At 48.8% G+C, this 17,420-nt stretch overlaps 5 protein-coding genes across 5 annotated transcripts; 3 read left to right on the forward strand and 2 right to left on the reverse strand.

The window, feature by feature from the left end:
• Positions 1-41: 41 nt before the first annotated feature.
• Positions 42-3,151, forward strand: TRUGW13939_05208 (uncharacterized protein; the record flags this gene model as incomplete). The annotated part of the gene is made up of 3 exons (XM_035488372.1): positions 42-93; positions 144-2,015; positions 2,478-3,151. 3 exons carry the CDS (start codon positions 42-44, stop codon positions 3,149-3,151), a joined length of 2,598 nt encoding a protein of 865 aa, XP_035344265.1.
• A 2,207-nt stretch (positions 3,152-5,358) lies between these two features.
• TRUGW13939_05209 (uncharacterized protein) lies at positions 5,359-10,739 on the forward strand (the record flags this gene model as incomplete). The annotated part of the gene is made up of 4 exons (XM_035488373.1): positions 5,359-5,524; positions 5,586-5,909; positions 5,967-10,150; positions 10,206-10,739. The coding sequence occupies 4 exons, from the start codon at positions 5,359-5,361 to the stop codon at positions 10,737-10,739; spliced, it is 5,208 nt and encodes a 1,735-aa protein (XP_035344266.1).
• A 729-nt stretch (positions 10,740-11,468) lies between these two features.
• Positions 11,469-13,019, forward strand: TRUGW13939_05210 (uncharacterized protein; the record flags this gene model as incomplete). The annotated part of the gene is made up of 2 exons (XM_035488374.1): positions 11,469-12,348; positions 12,403-13,019. The coding sequence occupies 2 exons, from the start codon at positions 11,469-11,471 to the stop codon at positions 13,017-13,019; spliced, it is 1,497 nt and encodes a 498-aa protein (XP_035344267.1).
• A 2,597-nt stretch (positions 13,020-15,616) lies between these two features.
• TRUGW13939_05211 (uncharacterized protein) lies at positions 15,617-16,078 on the reverse strand (the record flags this gene model as incomplete). Its single annotated transcript, XM_035488375.1, has 1 exon — positions 15,617-16,078. The coding sequence occupies one exon, from the start codon at positions 16,076-16,078 to the stop codon at positions 15,617-15,619; it is 462 nt and encodes a 153-aa protein (XP_035344268.1).
• A 239-nt stretch (positions 16,079-16,317) lies between these two features.
• On the reverse strand, positions 16,318-17,397 carry TRUGW13939_05212 (uncharacterized protein; the record flags this gene model as incomplete). Its single annotated transcript, XM_035488376.1, has 3 exons — positions 16,318-16,688; positions 16,740-16,835; positions 17,193-17,397. 3 exons carry the CDS (start codon positions 17,395-17,397, stop codon positions 16,318-16,320), a joined length of 672 nt encoding a protein of 223 aa, XP_035344269.1.
• Positions 17,398-17,420: the final 23 nt, after the last annotated feature.

Genomic DNA, 17,420 nt, shown 5'->3' on the forward strand with positions numbered 1-17,420 from the left:
ACCCTGGATAGTTGCTACAGGTGATCAAAACATCAGCCACCATGCCTCCCAGGCGGAGTGCTCGCCGAGAGGACCCAACCTACAGTCCTTCAGGTCAGTTGTGAGGCCAATTTGGGAGCACTGATATTCTAACACCTCACCAGGACGAAGATACTCTCTCGACCCTGAGTCTCCCGTCAGGCGATCAGGTCGACTCGGATCTGAAGGTTTCACGCCAGTCAAAGAATTTCCCCTGCGCGCCACGACGCCCGACGCCCGCCAGCTCCATGATACACTACGCGCTGCCTCTGAAAGCCCTACCAAAGGAAGGCCCGGCAGCAGGCTAGGCGATTCTACCCGTTCTTCCGCAACACCCTCCCCTCCGATTCAACATACCATTTCAACAACGTCTACACCAAATGCGCCCAGTCTCAATCCAGCTATTGCCATAACAGACAGCAGTCCGCTGGAACAAACCGTTCGAGGATTTTCCTTTTGGCGATACCCTCAGCTTTCGAATATTGTAGGACTTGGAAACCGCAACCGCGGCTCTTCATCAGTCTTGAGCACTCCGCGGCGTGAGGATACGTTTGACAACGAGTCTGTCATTTCCTGGCGGCTAGAACGCGAACTGCACCGGGATGACATACAGCGAAAAGAAGGAGAAGAGTTCGATACAGAAGAACTTGAGGTAGAGGAAGAGTTTGATGCAGAAACCAGCCAAGGCCAGACCATCAGAGCGCCCCCTCGACGGTTATCCGGACTCACATGGGCAAACGATACGAACGACACGACCAATACGACAGATACGTCAGACGGCCCAGAGTCGCCTGAAGTAAGAACGGCAGCTGCGAGGACGGTTATATCGGCCAAAGCCGAGCCTAATGAGAGTGACGAGAGTCGCGAGAGTTCAGTGAAGCCCACCGCTAGAGTGGTTATGTCCCCTCCTGTCGACAGGCCTCGTGCTCCTCCCAAGTTGACGGGAAAGAAAGAAAGCCGTGGACAAAACATACCCTGGCTTCTAGTGGCCATTGCAATTCTCATACCGGTAGCTGCCGTTGCAGTGTACTTTTTCAGCGACAGATTAACACCGCCGTCTAATCCTTTTGCCCGTCGACCAGAGAGATACACACCTCTGAACGAAACCGAAGGCAGAATTATCACCCAGCTGACCGGCGAGGTTGATAAACTAGAAGTGCAGCTTTCGTCCATGTCACGAGACGTGCACCGTCTGAGCTCCGAGCAAAGACGTGTGGTAGAGCAGATAACGGCGGTGCAACCGGTGACGGAAACAATATCAAAAATTAACTTTCTTTCTCTGGGACTTGGAGCGCGAGTGGATCCATTACTTACGAGTCCAAGTATCGGGGTTAGAAGAACGTTTATGCGGCGTATGTCCGAGAAAGCGTTCGGATCGAAACTTCCTCGTCCAAACCCGCCAGAAGTCGCCTTGCAGCCGTGGGAAGATATTGCCGATTGCTGGTGCGGCGCTCCAGGGAACAGTGGCCAAGCCCAGCTTGGAGTGCAGCTTGGCCAACGTGTGGTTCTTAACGAAGTCGTTGTTGAACACATTCCGTTTGGCGCATCGCCTCGACCCGACCTTGCTCCGAAAGATATGGAACTTTGGGCGCGGTTTAAGCCTTACTACGGTAACCCTGCTGCGGCGACCACAGCGAGTGAAACACCTATAACGAGTACAAGTGGCAAGACGGGCTGGTTTGGACGAATGAGCTCTTCACAGTCGCCATCACCATCATCGTCGTCGTCACAGGCATCCAGCACACCTCCTTCGCTTTCTTCATTACTGGAGATTATCATGACGACACTACATAATGCATATCCATCTGAGCCTAAGTCGGCGTACTCTGATGACCGCCTCCTCGGACCGTCATTTTTCAGACTCGGGAAATGGGAGTATGACCAGACGGCCGAGTCTGTGCAGCATTTTGCGCTGGACGCAGTGGTCGATCTGCCGATGCTGCGAGTTGACAAGGTGGTTATTCGAGTGAATTCAAACTGGGGGGCGAATCATACGTGTTTGTACCGTGTGAAACTGCATGGTCATTTGTAAAGTGGTCGTCGCGATTTCGATTTATCAGTTGTTTAGAGCGGGCGTTTGGGCAATGTCGGATGGACGATATCAGGCGTTTATTTTATTATTATTATTTTGTTCAGAAGGTCGCTTCGTTGTATTTATTATACCCGGGAGGTGTTTATTCAGATATTGTCTTTATCCAACACTACTTTGTTTGTAATAAATGTAGTAGTGATTAAGCGTGTGTTTGTCGGAGCGCGAGCCTTCTGACGTCATTGATGGACATGGTTGGGTTCTTTTTTGAGTTTGGGACTTTTTTGAACTTTGACCTTTGAACTTGAAACAGTTTGTGTCTGATCGACGACTCCTTGGAGTTGTCTGCCACCACAGAATTTGTCGACTTTGGCGACTCCATTTCACACTCCAGTCTTTACTGTTCACTCTGAAGTTTGAAGACTCCAAGGGCCCGAAATGCCCAATCCGCCAAGACAGACACAAATCAGCAGCAGCAATGACAGCGACAATGAAACATCAAAACCAAGACAAAAGCAAAAGCAAAAGCAAAAGCGCACAATAAGCCTCCCCGAAAACGGCATAATCATCCTACACTCGACAAACCTACTCTCACGCGTGACGAGCCCACCGCTGGGCATGAACGACGCAGTGGTTACACTGACCGATACGCATGTGACATATATAATGCACATATCAGATTATCGACGCGTCGACTCTGGGTTTGCGCATTTGGAGGGTATTATTTTACAACATTGTCAAAATCCCGTTGATCACAGCGGGAGGACAGCTGAGAAAAGTAATATCATCACGGCGTTTACGAATCGCGAGACGATGAAAGAGCGCGTGGCTGAGCAAATACGCAAGAGGCGAAAAGGGTCGTCGTCGTCGTCATTGTTTTCGGAATGTGCGCTGGTGCGCTGGAAGAGCCCATTGGCTGATGATGGTGATGATGGTGCAGAGGCGGATACAGATGCGTGCGAGGGCCCCTGGCTGGAGATTGATTCCGAGGGCGAGGAGGTCTGTCGAGGCTGGCAGCAGGACAAGAGAGTGCAAGTGCAGTATGTGCAGCATATGTCGGGGAATGTGGTTGACGCGGTGGTTGTGGGTGTAGAGCAGAAATAGCTGGATATTATTAGAAGCTACGGGCATGGAGATGATGGATAGATGATAGATGCATTGCATAGGGTTCGGGTTATTCTTATTCATTTCTATCCATAGAGCATCCCCGTATCGAGTATACAGAGTACGATCTATCTTCTGTACTCTAGTCTCTGTAGAGTATACGGCTAAAGATACACCCGTATTCAAAGGCTGAGCATGCCTTAAGCTAAACTCGAGTCTTCACCCTCTAGCTCTGCAGATCGCGACCAAAATATGAGAACCTGAGTTTGAGATAGTCCTCAGCTCCGTACGAAGGCCAATTTTCTTAAATCAGTCTCGTCCGAAAAAAAAGAAAGTTGGAGTTGATCGGCCATGTGATAGATAGCGTGCCGAGGAGCCCTTGCGTGGGGCGTACATGTATTCCACGCGATTCAGCAGTATGTATGTATGCACTCCGTCCTGTGTTTTTTCTTATAAGTGTATTCAATTGACCTGACGTTTTAAGATATAAAAATAAACATATATTCGTCGTTAATTAATAATTCAAACGCTCCTCCCAGGCTCCACCGCGAACCATGGACGAGACCGAGCGCGAACCAGTGGCTGGCCGAATCTTATTGTTCCGCCCGTTCTTTTTTGTCCTGTCAAAAGAAAACCCCCTTTTCCACTTTATGTTTTATGTGGCTGGCAAGGGGCTTGGGTGGGCCAGGCAACGTGCGGTATTGATATTGGCGTATTTGTGTATTGGAGGCGTATGATTAATATTAATAATACTTAATACTCCGTCTACACGCGCTTGGCGGAGTATTATATCTGTGGAGTTATAATACCAGGTAAATTACAACGTACATTATTTAGTACTACCTTGGAGGAACTTATGCAGTTAGTACTAGTACAAACTACTGTACGCACTTCTCGAGTCCTCCCCTCCCGTATCGATAAGACGACGCTGTCCTTGCTCCTTAGGGCTATTCGTCACTTGCCGGGCCCATTCTTTTCTCCACGGCCTCGATTGTGTGTCTGGACTGGACTGGACTGGACTCTGAACGACTCTAGAGCATAAAAACGGGTCTTTCTTAGTGCTGAGGCTGGCTGTTGCTTGTCTCCGTTGTGTAAATAATGTTGCAAGGCTTTAGGTAGGTATGTAAAATCATATAGTATGTCGGACAGCTGCAAGTGCATATCAACATGTACTGGAACGTAGATGCACATATGCCCTAGATATATACATAAATTTCACAAGAATATAATATTAAATCATAAATCATAATAATAAAATAAATAGTAATATTAATACAAGAAACTCCGCTACGCTCAGACCGGCGAGCCCACACGGCTCAGACCCGCCCCGGGCCTTCCCTCAGTTCCTGACCCTGTAATCTTCTTTCTTCCCTTGTAATCTGCCTGCAACCCTGCCACCACCAATTCCATGTCGCACGGCACCATTGCTCTGCAAACCACTCATCTAGTTATCACGTCCGAGCAGTCCCCCGTTCATCGCTTTATCAGATCGCGGCGTCGTGCAGCAGGAACTGGCGGTAATTCTCGGTAATTATCGGCCGTTCCTGGCGGTATCTTACCGCGCAAAACGGCTGCTCTAGTTTCTCTTAGTTGCGTTCCTAACTTCCTCTCCAGTTCACCAGAAACGCGCTTGTCTCCGTCCTCCCCTGGTTCGTCGTTGCGAGATAATTTCCGGGGGGCTAGAGAGTAGGCAAATAATAGAGGACGACAAACTAACAGCCGTGTCGTTTGTTTCGTTCATCCTTTCTGCATCCCAGTTCGTGCAGCCTTTTGCGTGTTTTTCTTCCTTGCATCTATCTCCCACCCTCCTCCGCCCCCGACATACCTGGAGCTGTCAACCTTTCTCTATCGTGCATGACATTCGAATGTCCCATTGCATTACTCGGATACTCCCGCTTAATACGAGTCCATCAAGGGGAGGAAAGGAAAAAAAAAAAAATAGGGGGGCCGTTGCGAATCGCGCAGGACGCCTGAACTGAATTCATTCGTCTGAGAGTCCACGACTCGACTCGCCTTCTTTATTCTTATCGCCATTGTTCCCGTTGCTTTTTTTTTTTTTTCTCTTTCTTTCTCCGATACATGAATCCAATCGTCCTTTGCTCCATCTGAGTTCAGAACAAAGAAAGGTGTTTGGCCTCGGCCGACCGAGGTAGATTTGGAGAGAGGAGGAACATCAACACCACACTCATATAACAACCAACATCGTTATGACTATACCGACGGCAACCTCGCCTCCAGGGTCGCCTGGCATTCCCACTCGCCCCATGAGCGCCATGATCCGCCCGCCGCGAAGCACAAGTCGCATGAGCACCGGCAGTCGTCATGGTGGCAGCCGTGCTTCCGACGAGGATAGCAAGACTGCCGTCAAAGTCGGTATGTCGCAATTGATTCCCTCGGTTTGTATTGTGTGTTCGCTAACAACCTCTTCCTCCAGCTGTCCGTGTGCGTCCGCCTTTGCGACCAAACGACCCTGGCTATGAATTGATCCCTCAGCGATTCCAGCGCTCCATGGTCCATGTAACGTCGCCAACCAGCCTGGCCGTCGATGTGCCTCAGGGCCGCAAGCTGTTCGTCTTCGATCGGGTCTTTCCAGAAACAACCGACCAGAGCGGCGTCTGGGAGTACCTGAGCGACAGCGTCAATTCCTTTATGCAGGGCTACAATGTCTCCATTCTTGCCTACGGCCAGTCTGGCGCCGGTAAATCGTACACCATGGGTACATCTGGCCCTGGCGAACAGAACGACACCAGTGCCATGGGTACGTCTTAACTCTAATCTCCAAAAGAATCAATACTAACCTTGATAACCACCACAGGAGTCGTGCCGCGCGCCGCCCAGCTTCTCTTCGACAAACTCGATGGCCCCAAACACGGTCGCGCCCAATCGTCTGGTCTTCGCACCCCCTCGCGGTACTCAGTCGGCTCTCCGCAGGCCTTCAACAAACCTTCCTTCGAGAAGAACTGGCAGATGAAGGCTACCTATGTGGAGATCTACAATGAGCATTTGAGAGATTTGCTCCTCCCCGACTCCACCCCTACCAACGATCGCAGCACCGTTACCATCCGAGAAGATACAAAAGGCAGGATCCTCCTGACCGGGCTGCGCCAGGTCGACATCAACTGCTTCGAGGACCTGATCGGCGCTTTGAACTTTGGTTCCACCATTCGTCAAACTGATGCGACCGCCATCAACGCCAAATCATCTCGTTCGCACGCCGTCTTCAGTTTGAATCTCGTTCAGCGAAAATCCCCAGCCTCCATGATGACTGCCAAGGAGAAGCGAATGTCCGTCCCCGTCGAGGCGCTCTCATCGTCAGACGCCGTCGTGACTGTTGACAGCAAACTGCACTTTGTCGATTTGGCTGGCAGCGAAAGACTGAAAAACACAGGCGCTTCAGGAGAACGAGCCAAGGAAGGCATTTCCATCAACGCCGGCTTGGCCAGTTTGGGCAAAGTCATCTCTCAGCTATCATCTCGCCAATCCGGCGCCCATGTGTCGTATCGCGATTCCAAGCTTACTCGTCTACTCCAGGACTCGTTGGGAGGTACGGCAATCACCTACATGGTCGCTTGTGTAACCCCCGCCGAATTCCACCTGAGCGAAACCTTGAACACTGTGCAGTATGCGCAACGAGCCAGAGCCATCCAGAGCAAACCCCGTATCCAGCAAATCACCGACGAGAGCGATAAACAGGCCGTCATCGAACGACTCAAAGCAGAAATCTCATTCTTGCGTCAACAGCTCCGCAATGCCGAAGCCGAAGAGCGAAAGACAGTTGTGCAGCCCGAGCGAGGGGAGCGGTCTAATGATCGCGAAGTGGAATTGCAGAACCACCTGTTGGACATGCAAGAAAGCTACACTTCGCTGAGCCAGCGCCACGCCAAGTTGATCTCGGAGCTGAGCAAAGCCTCGGATCTCAACACGGAGGACCCAGACGAACTCGCCGCCGCGATCGAAAACAGCTCGGTGGAACGACTGAAGCGCTCGCACTCCTTTGCCGAGTCGGTCGAGCAGGTCGTGCTGGAGTATGAAAAGACTATCCAAAGCCTGGAATCATCCCTCTCAAACACCAGGGCTTCCTTGGCCAACACTGAAAGCTCGCTTCTCGAGCGAGAGAGCAAGTGCGCATACATGGATACCTTGAACACACAACTACAAGCTCGAGTACAGAAAATGATGGATCGCGAAACCAACACGGAAACCTACCTGCACGACCTTGAGTCTAAGCTTGACGGCCAATCCACCGGCGAGGAGAAGAACTCATCTGTGATCATCGAACTGCGCAAAGAAATTGCCCGCGTTCGCGAGAACGAGGCTAGCTGCGAAGACTACATTTCCACTCTAGAGGAGCGTCTTGCCGATTCAGATCAAGACATGGAGCTGATGCAACGTGAAATCCACCGACTCGAACATGTTGTCGACCGCCAGAGGAGCTTGGGAAAACTAGACAATCTTCTTTACGAGCTCGACCATATCCAACAGAACGGCGGCGCTAAGGGCCAAAAAGCCGAACCCGATGTCGCCCAGCCCGTTCCCCAGACAAGGGAAAGCTGGTCAGCACGGAATCGCGGGAATACGCTTGACATCTTGACCGAAGCGGTGGAAACTGCCATCCCAGAGGATGACGACGAGGACTTGGTAGACCGATTGCCCGACGTCGAGGAGACCCAAGACGAGGAGCGACCTCGCACTGCCGAGTCAGAGCTTGCTGCTTTAGAAAAGACACAATCCAAAGACATCGAGACTCCAGACGACTTTGACCATAGCCCAGCTCAGTCCAAGTTTGTCGCCGAGAAACTTGAGAATGTCACACAGGAGCTCCTCGACCTCCGTATGCAACACGACTCTACTCAAAATGAGTACGATATCCTGACCGCCAAATACGAGGAAGCGCTGCGGGCCATGTCCGAAATGCAAGATCAAATCGACATTGCGCGTCACCCAGCTGCGGCGTCTTTGGCCGGCGAAACTTCGACAGACGGTTCTCGCCCAGAGTCTTTTTTAGACAACGGGAAATCCGAGGAAATGAAAAATGGCGCTCAACGCTCGTCTTCGCGATCGCTCTCCTCGGAGTTGTCCTCGGTCGAGCAGTCGGCTATCTCGCAGGACACGTCTGATACGACAGTCGTTTCTGCCCACGAAGGTTCCGTTTCCAACGGCGTTTCGCACCAGTCGGAAGAAGAACTCAAGAACCTGCGCCAGCTCCTTCACGAACATGAAGAGGGCATGAACCTGATTGCGCAAAAGTATGCCCAGCTCGAGGCTGAGCATGAAGACACCGTCATGCTTGTCGAGCAACTCAAGTCTGACATTCAGAAATCCAAATCCGCCTCATCCCCGACATCCCCCATTGGACCTAGCGCTCCTGTCATTCGCCGAATGACAAGCCAGAACCTCGCTTCAACGGTCAACAGAGCCCATCAATCTCTTGCCGCGCTTCGTAACATTGCCGTTGAAGAGTTTGAGCAGAGACCTGATGCCTTGCAGAACTTTGAGCAGAACCTCAGTGCTGCGATGCACGAACTCCATCACCGCATGGAGCGTATCCAGGCCTTGGAAGCTGAGAATTCCAGCGTCAAGAAAGAAATGGAAATGAAAGCTACCATCATCTCCGGTCTCACGCGCGAACGGTCTAGCTTGTCAGGCGCCAAGCCAATGGATATGGCCATGGTCTCTCAAATGCGTGACCAGATTTTCCAAAAGGACAACCAAATGAAGGAAATGCAAGAAGCCCACGACGCCCGAGAGCAGGAGCTGCGTGCTGAGATTGTCAGCCTTCAACAAGCCTTGGATGACCGTCCTGTCTCGGCTGCCCCTACCGATACCGAGAATGCTTCCGCAGACCACACGGCTCGTCTTGACCAGCTCGAGACTGAATTGTCTGAATGGATGGGCAAGCACCAAACCGCCATTGCCTCTCTCGAAACTTCGGAGAAGCAGCACCAGTCTATCTCAGCCGAGCTTACCGCCGCGTTGGCTTCTATTGATACTATTCATGCTGACCATGCCAAGTATGTGGATTCGCTGACCAAGGAGAACGCAGCTTCTTTGAAAGAGGCCGAAGATGCCCGAGAGATCCAGAGCGCCAAGGTCACAAGTCTTGAAAGTGAAATCCAAGACCACAGGTCGACTATTTCTACTCATTTGGCGACCATTACCGGCCTGGAGGCATCCCATGTTGCCGCACAAGAGCAGTTGGCTCATCACATCTCCACCAAGGAGGCAAACGATGCCAATTCTGCCGTCTACCAGTCCCGAATTGCCGAACTGGAGGAAGAAATAAGCGGCCACAAGGCTCTTATCGACAGCCACAAGTCTGACCTAGCCAACCTGCAGGACACACACAGTCGCGCATTGTCTGACCTTGAGGCGAAGGGAGCTGCGGCAGACGCTGCAAAGGCTGAGCACGAGTCTGTCATTGCAGAGCTGAATGCCCAGCATGAAGAAGCCCTGACGGCGTTGAGAGCGGAAATGTCTGGCTCCAAGGATGATATCACTTCTTTGATGAAGACTATTTCTGCTGTTCTTAACACTCAAGTAACTCCTGTGACCGTTTCGGATCACCTTGAAGATCTTGTTTCCGAGAAACAGGTTCTCGAGGGCAAATATGGCGATCTCATTGACGCAAACGAAGATCTTACGAAGCAACTAGAAGCCAAGGAAAGCAACGTCGAACAAACCAAGGAGTCGCCAGAAACCGAGGCCCGATTTACCGAACTTGCAACATTGGTTGCCACTCTCGAAGAGAAGCTGCGCGAGAAAGAACAGCTCATCAAGAAGAAAGACACAACGATTTCAGAAATCGACGCCGAAAAACAAAAGAGCGTCCGCCTTGTTGAAGAGCTCGAGGAACAGATTACGAGCACCTTTGACCAGCACCACAATCGTCTGTCTTTGATGCAGACCGAGCGCACACAGGCTCTCATCGACGCCAATGCCAAGGTTGCAACCCTCGAGCGAGAGATTGAGACATACCGAGTGCGCATTGAGCAGCTTGAGGTAAGTGACTGCAAACTAGCCCAATATATCTTTTGTACGTACTAACAAATCGCAGCTTCAGCTCAAGAATAGTGGCAACGACACATCTGCCGACCGCACTAGCTCGATCACTTCAAATCTCCGCAAGAGCACTTCGACAGCATCTCTCCCGTCTCCGCCACCGGCGATCCCATTGCCGCCTTTGCCTTCTATTGCCTCGACTGCATCTCCTCCGGGCTCTCGTCACACAAGCAGAGAACTGGTCAGCCCTCAATTAATCGAGGACCAGGAATCGCGCATCAAGACGATCGAGAAGCACCTTTACGCCGAGAAGCAGCTCACAGCCACCTTGGAAGAAGCCCTAGGCGACCTAGAAGCCCAGAGCAACAAAATCAAGAACGACATGGAGGGCTGGAAGAAGAAGGCCTGGCAATACGAGGACGAGCTGCAGCAACTACGTAAGGAGCGCAGCTCGACCCGTCTTTCTCTCCAGGCTGTGGAACACGAACGCAGCGCCCGCCGCGAGGCCGAGGCTGCTCGCGCCCAGCTGGAAGAGCGAATGAACGCAATCAACAAAAAGAAGAAGAAGAGCACTCTCAACTGCTTCTAAAAGCCGTTTCCATATTTCTCCCCCCTCCCCCTCTCTCCACCTTGTGTAAAAACAATCTTATTTGCCTACCTGGTTTGTACATGAGGAGCGTTTTTTGTCCAATTTCCCCCTTTTTTTTTCTCCTTTCCCTGCCATCTATACTTTTGCTTCACTTCTTGTCATTAGCCTTTCCTTACGACGTTTGCACGACGAACAAACAAACAAACAACCCTATTGGAGTGCCTTTTTACTACCATCGACTTTTGTTGATATACAATGTTTTGTGTTTCATACATACATACCCCTCTTATCTTTTTCATGTACCAGACTTGTTACGACACCCCAAACCGTTTCTATATTTCCTTGCTTGTATCTTTTTTCTTTCTTTCTTGTTTATTAAAGCCGATCATTTGCCATGTTGCACAAATGACGATCGTGGACGATATGGCGTGGCCAATTGAATATTTGTTACAATAAGTTTATCCTCATCAATTGAGAAGTTGTACGAAGTAAATGAGTGTAATACGTAGTGAATGATGAATAAGTACAGATACTAGGAGTGAGTGGGATGTATGTGCTCGATAAGATAAGATAAGCTATCAGCTGACGCCGTAGCTTCCCTCTCCGCTCATGATGACAGACTGGCCTACATACACCCCGGGGTAATTCAAACAGACAGCTCTGAACGCGAGCCCCTAGGGGCCCTTACAATTTTTTTTTTATATTACAAGGAAGAAAAGAGAGAAAAAAATGGCAACGACAACACCCTCCAATGTCATCATAATCCATCCCGACCTCGGCATCGGCGGCGCCGAACGCCTCATCATCGACGTCGCGCTCGCCCTGCAGAACCGCGGCCACCAGGTCACAATCTACACATCACACCGCGACAAATCGCATTGTTTCGAAGAAGCGCGCGATGGAACGCTGGACGTGCGCGTGCGCGGCAACACAGTGTTTCCCGCGCTGTTTTGCGGCAGGTTTCATTTGTTGATGGCCATGTTGAGACAGTTGCATCTTACAGCGTCGGTTTTGAGTGAGATGGGCAGGACGGGGAAAAAAGACACAACAACAACGGCGACCACGAGCAAGGAGGAGTTTCGGGATGACATTTTTATTATTGACCAGTTGCCTGCGTGCGTGCCGATTCTGAAATGGTTCGGCGAGCGGTTCGCTGCGCTGAGCAGCAGCAGCACGAAAAACAAACAGCGTATTCTGTTCTACTGCCATTTCCCGGATCAGTTGCTGGCGCGCCGAAACGAGGGTGGCTCGGCGCTGCGTCTGCTCAAGGGCGCCTATCGGTATCCGCTGGATTGGTTTGAGGGATGGGCGATGAGTGCGTCGGATAAGGTTGTTGCGAATTCGAATTTTACAAAGGGGGTTGTGAGGAATGTCTTTGGGTCGGAGAGGCTGGGCGATGTCAGTGTTGTGTATCCGTGTGTTGATACGAAGGAGTCGAGTGAGGGGAAACAAGAGGAACATGTCGACGAGGGGAATGGTTTATGGGGCGGGAAGAAGATTCTTCTGAGTATCAATCGCTTCGAGAGGAAAAAGGGCATTGACCTTGCTATTCGCGCGTATAATGGGCTGTCTGCTCAGGATCGGACGGGCACGAGGTTGGTGATAGCAGGTGAGAAGCCCTTTTTTTTTACTTCTTCTTCTTCTTTACTAATCTAATGGGTAGGTGGCTACGATAACCGCGTGCAAGAAAACGTGCAATACCACAAAGAACTCAACGAGCTGGCCCTCGGCTTTGGACTGCAAACCGTCACTACCAAAACCGTCATCTCTGCGCTCTCGATACCCGATTCCATTGATGTGCTTTTCCTTCTCTCTGTGCCTAGCGCTTTCAGAGATACTCTGCTTCACCACTCGAAACTCTTACTCTACACACCTGTTAATGAACATTTTGGCATCGTCCCCGTCGAAGCCATGCACGCCGGTCTGCCCGTGCTCGCGTCGAATACGGGTGGTCCGCTAGAGAGCATTATCGAGGACAAGACGGGTTGGCTGCGCGACACGAAAAATGTTGATGAATGGACGGCCATTATGCGCAGGGTTCTGGTTGATTTGACCGACGCCGACTTGCAGGACATGGCGCGGAATGGGGTTGACAGAGTTGAGAGTGAATTCTCGCTACGCGCGTTGGAGGATAAGCTCGAGGGTGAGGTTCAGGGCATGCTGGGTGTCGCCAGGCGTCCGTTTGTGGATGTGCAGCAGGTGCTTGTTATTTTCCTTTTTTCGGGGATTATTGGTGCTGTTGCTGTGGCGTTGGTTTTGCGGAGTTTGAGGAATGTGTAAGATATCATTTTATTAGATATATTTTCAATGTTGTTTGTATATATTTTTCAAGTCAGACTACACATGTTGAAAATGGTTGTTCAAAATGCCAAGAATGTCATACAGACTATTACGGGTGTCTCGGATCGCTCGGCGGGTGTTGACTAAAATTTAGCGGCTGTCTGAACTGGCAGAAAAAAACCAGTCAATTTTTGATGATTTTAGACACCTGCTCAGCCTTTAGCGTATATCTTTTGTATATGTCTAATATTCGACTCATATATTGATTAGGGTTAGGAAGAGTTAGAGTTCGTGTTGGACATGTACAATTTTTCACCGCCTTGGACGCCAAGCCACTAATGTTTTAGTCAACACTTGCCGACCTATCGGAGACGCCCGTTCAGAATACATCCCCGTTAAAGTCAACTATGACACCTCGAGTATTTGGAGGTTTTTTGATGTGATAAGACGACAATCACCCTAATATCAACTCACTGGAGCCCTCTGCTAGGAAGTTTGGCTCTGTTGAAGAATATTAGATGAATATATACATAAATATTACCATAGCGGTGTTTGGAGGAAGGTATCAAAATCTTGATTTCCAACAATATAATTTATATGGAAAGGCAATGAAAATTGATTCTAATTGATATACCCATAAAACAGAACGCGTCGACTTGTCCACCCTTGTGTATATTAACACCACCCGATATGACCTCACTAACCGACTTGGGGGCCTCGCTACAGCTCACCCTGCAAGCTTCTCAATTTTTAATTAGAATACCAAAAATACAAGCGATTTCTATATGAATTGTAATTTAATTTGCAACGTATCAAGAAATATAAACGTATCGATTTTCTACAACTTATCAGATTTCTGCAACTTCCAAGCGGTTTCCAATCGTTCACATTTTGCAACGCTACTATATTGCGGATACGTAGCGGAATGTTAGTAGACTTAGAAAATTAGATGCGTATCGACATTTGCAATGGTAAGGTATGTGTAGATTTTCGCAACGTTGGAGAACTGCCCAAAAACCGGTATTGTAACGGAAGTCTGTAACTTACTTGTGTCTCTTTTTTTTGGTTTTTTTTTTTTTGGCTTGGGCTGAATCTCAGCCATTATTTCTTCCATCTTGGGAGGGATTTTTTCCCGGAAAATAGTCTAAACTTGATGAGAGAATAATACTGTCAAAAACATCTAGGTGCACTACTATAGACTAGTTACCTAGTTGCCTGTATGTAAATTACCCATGTAAAATCCGAACAATTAAAATATCTACTTTTCATGATAATACATACGTGGGCTATCAATCAATGCGTTTTATAAACGTTATATCTCTTAGCATGTCATTCACCGCTTAACTAAAAAGCTATGGACAGTTTGGTCAGGCTTAATTTCAACAATATCGTCTATTTGTCATAAGCTAACAGTCCAATGATCTATCACTACATGTATTATGGCCGTGGATAAACCATTTTAAGTGCCTAGCAGAACCCGTCGATAATGCACCGAGAGAATACGCATAAGGATTTTTTGTATCTGTCGGGAGATATTGAAGAATGACTTCATCACCACGACGAGGGTTGAGCTCAAATTTGACAGGTACAGTGAAATTATAACTTTCACTTTGAACACAAGTATAAGAAGCATCTGAACTAACATAGACGGTTGCTAAAGCTCCTTCCAGAAGACTTCTAGCATTAGAAATCTTCTTCTGACTCTCGAGTGCTCCGTTTTTGTTCGAATGATCAGTGCCAATGTATCAATCATTGATAAACTATCACTATCTCAAACAACAACTACCGAAACTCTTTGGAAATCACACAAAATATTAGACACAGAGAGTGCAAGTGCATGTATCGGAATCGAGTTTATAGACATAAACAACATAGAAGATCCAACTTGAATCGTTCTGTTAAATCATAAATCACCTCCATATTCTTCTTTCACTTGACGAGCGTACCGCATGTCAAATGATGCCTCGTGTTCTTCACGTGTCTGGGAAGCATAGTTGTTGTGGAACGCCCGTAATTTTGCCGGGTATGTGGACAGAATCTTGGCATCCGTCCCCACAAAGCTTGCAGTGTTTTTGTTACATGTCTTGCAGCGTTTAGTTCTCTCTAGATAAAGAGGAACTCCTATAGTCCATCTTGGCTCATGATCAACAAACCAGTTGCTACCATCACTCAATACAGTCTTGTCTTCACACTTTATGCACCAGCATTTTACCTCCTCAGGAAGGTCAACGTCCCTGTCACCTCTTTCTCGCAGATATTGTTGAAGTGGAAGCGGTTCCTGGGCGGACGAGCCTATCGATAGCAGTGCATATTTCTCTGCATAGCTCGTTTTGATACTCGGGCATTTAGGTATCGCCACACGGTTCTTGCCTTCACAGGTTTTGCATCTCCGTTGGCGTGGGAAATAGGTACCAGGTCTATTGATTAACCATCGAGGCTGTGAGTCAGCTTTGAGGGTTCCTCCACATGTCTTGCAAACAACCTCGATTTCAGAACCGTCAAAACTGCTGTACCAGAGTTCTTAAAATTTCTCTTGCACTGCGTGTAAGTGGGCGTCCTGATGTTTCAATATCTTCTCGAGCAGACCTTTGATTGAATCAGTGCCAGTGGGAACCTGCAAAACTGAACACAGGGCATCTGTGATATCCTGGAAGCTTGAAATAGAAATATTTGCGAACAAAATTTGTCTCTGCCCTCTGAGCCAATCTTGGACCGGTGGTGGTAGGTGTTTTCCAACCATCGGAAGACTGATTTGCCTTTTGAAGAGCGGCCAAAGCTGGGGGGATGAGTTCCCTTAAATCTTGGTTGCTGTGCGGGTTCTCGGCAAAAAAGTAGCCATCCCACTCTCCTCGACCAGAACCATGAGAAATATCGGAGTCCGTCTTCTCATCTTTGTGATTGGGAGTAACTGGCCCTGCTGTTTGCACATTTGAGGCAATAAGCTCGGATCCTTGGCCGTGCCCTGACTTTGACACATGGTTTAGCCATAGCTTCTGTGAATAGTATCCATCCAGCCAAACAGTGGTATCATCACCACTCATTTGAAGCGCGGCAACCATGGTTCTCTCTTGTTGCAAGGAAGCCTTACCATTTTGATGGAAGACATGTTGAGGGTCGTGTGCTACTATCAAAACTCTCCTCAGCTTAAACCTGCTGTCAGGGTTACAATAGCCTTCCTCGAGAGCAAGCAGAAGGGTTAACCCTTCCCATTCATCCTAAAGAGGAATAATCTCACAAGGTTGTCTGCTCAGCACGCGTTTTTGGATATTTGTTCCGAATAGAACTTCAACTTTAGCCTTCATCGAGCTTGAAATATTGTCAGAGAATTGCTCATGGCATTCCAAAACTTCTTCGGGATAGTCGCCTTCTTGCCATGTGTTGGACCCATTGTTACGATGGTGGATATGGTGGAAGAGCAGATTATCAGGATGGTACCCGGAACCCGGAACCCGTTGGCTGTCAGGTCGGCTATTTCACTCTTCTCCAAGCCCAGTGAGAAGTTCCATAGCTGATTCATACGCCAGGAAAGAGATGAGTCCAAACTTCCAGATGGCTCAACTAATTGTGTAGGCATGTCATATTCGTGGTGCAATCCCCATGCACGTGTCTCTTGTTCCTTAAAAACTTGGAACGATCCATGGAGATCGGTGACTGGGCAATTTTGCAACTCTGTTCATCGTCAGACTGAATTGTAATTAATTGAGGTCAAGTTAAGCTTACCTCTCATGTTCCGTTCGTCAAGCTTCCGTAATTCTGATTCCCATATTTCTGCCTTTTCTCTAAAGCGACCAGTTGGGCGCGGCAACACGAGGTTTCCTAGTACTCTGTAAAGATTGGAAGTTCCCTCTTGATCGAATACTTGTTGATGACCGAATTTTCCCTCTCTAGTACTTACTTGACAGTTTTTACCGGTCTTTATATATGATTTTGTAGGCTTAGGCATTTTTATCAGATGAGATCTCTGGGTTGCTGTAGCTCTAGTAGGTTAAAAAAGGACAATACTGTAGTGCCAGGGGAGGTTTCACTCACGGTTCCCAAGAGAACATTCCTTTTGTAAGAATATGCAATTCGAGCATCTGCTGTATTGCTTGTTGTGCATACGAACACAGCCCCTGAATGCAATCGCGGACTCTTCTTGCTTGCAAGATTCACAGGGATCCGGGACTATCTCACCTCTTTGGTGAAGAGCTGCTGCGACCTTGTCTATCACACTCTTCATGTTGAAGTTGTCAATAGAGATAATATCTAAGTCGCGCTGCTTCTCATGTCTCAGCAAGTCCTTCACACCATCTGAGGCAGAGGAATTCAGAAGTCTGTCGATAAAATCTTGAAGTTTTGCCTGGTCATCTGGTCGGTTCTCCCACTTTGGACGTACCATCGTGCGGCGCGATGTCAGGGTTT

Source organism: Talaromyces rugulosus, chromosome III, assembly GCF_013368755.1.
Source record: "Talaromyces rugulosus chromosome III, complete sequence".
NCBI classification, from domain to species: domain Eukaryota; kingdom Fungi; phylum Ascomycota; class Eurotiomycetes; order Eurotiales; family Trichocomaceae; genus Talaromyces; species Talaromyces rugulosus.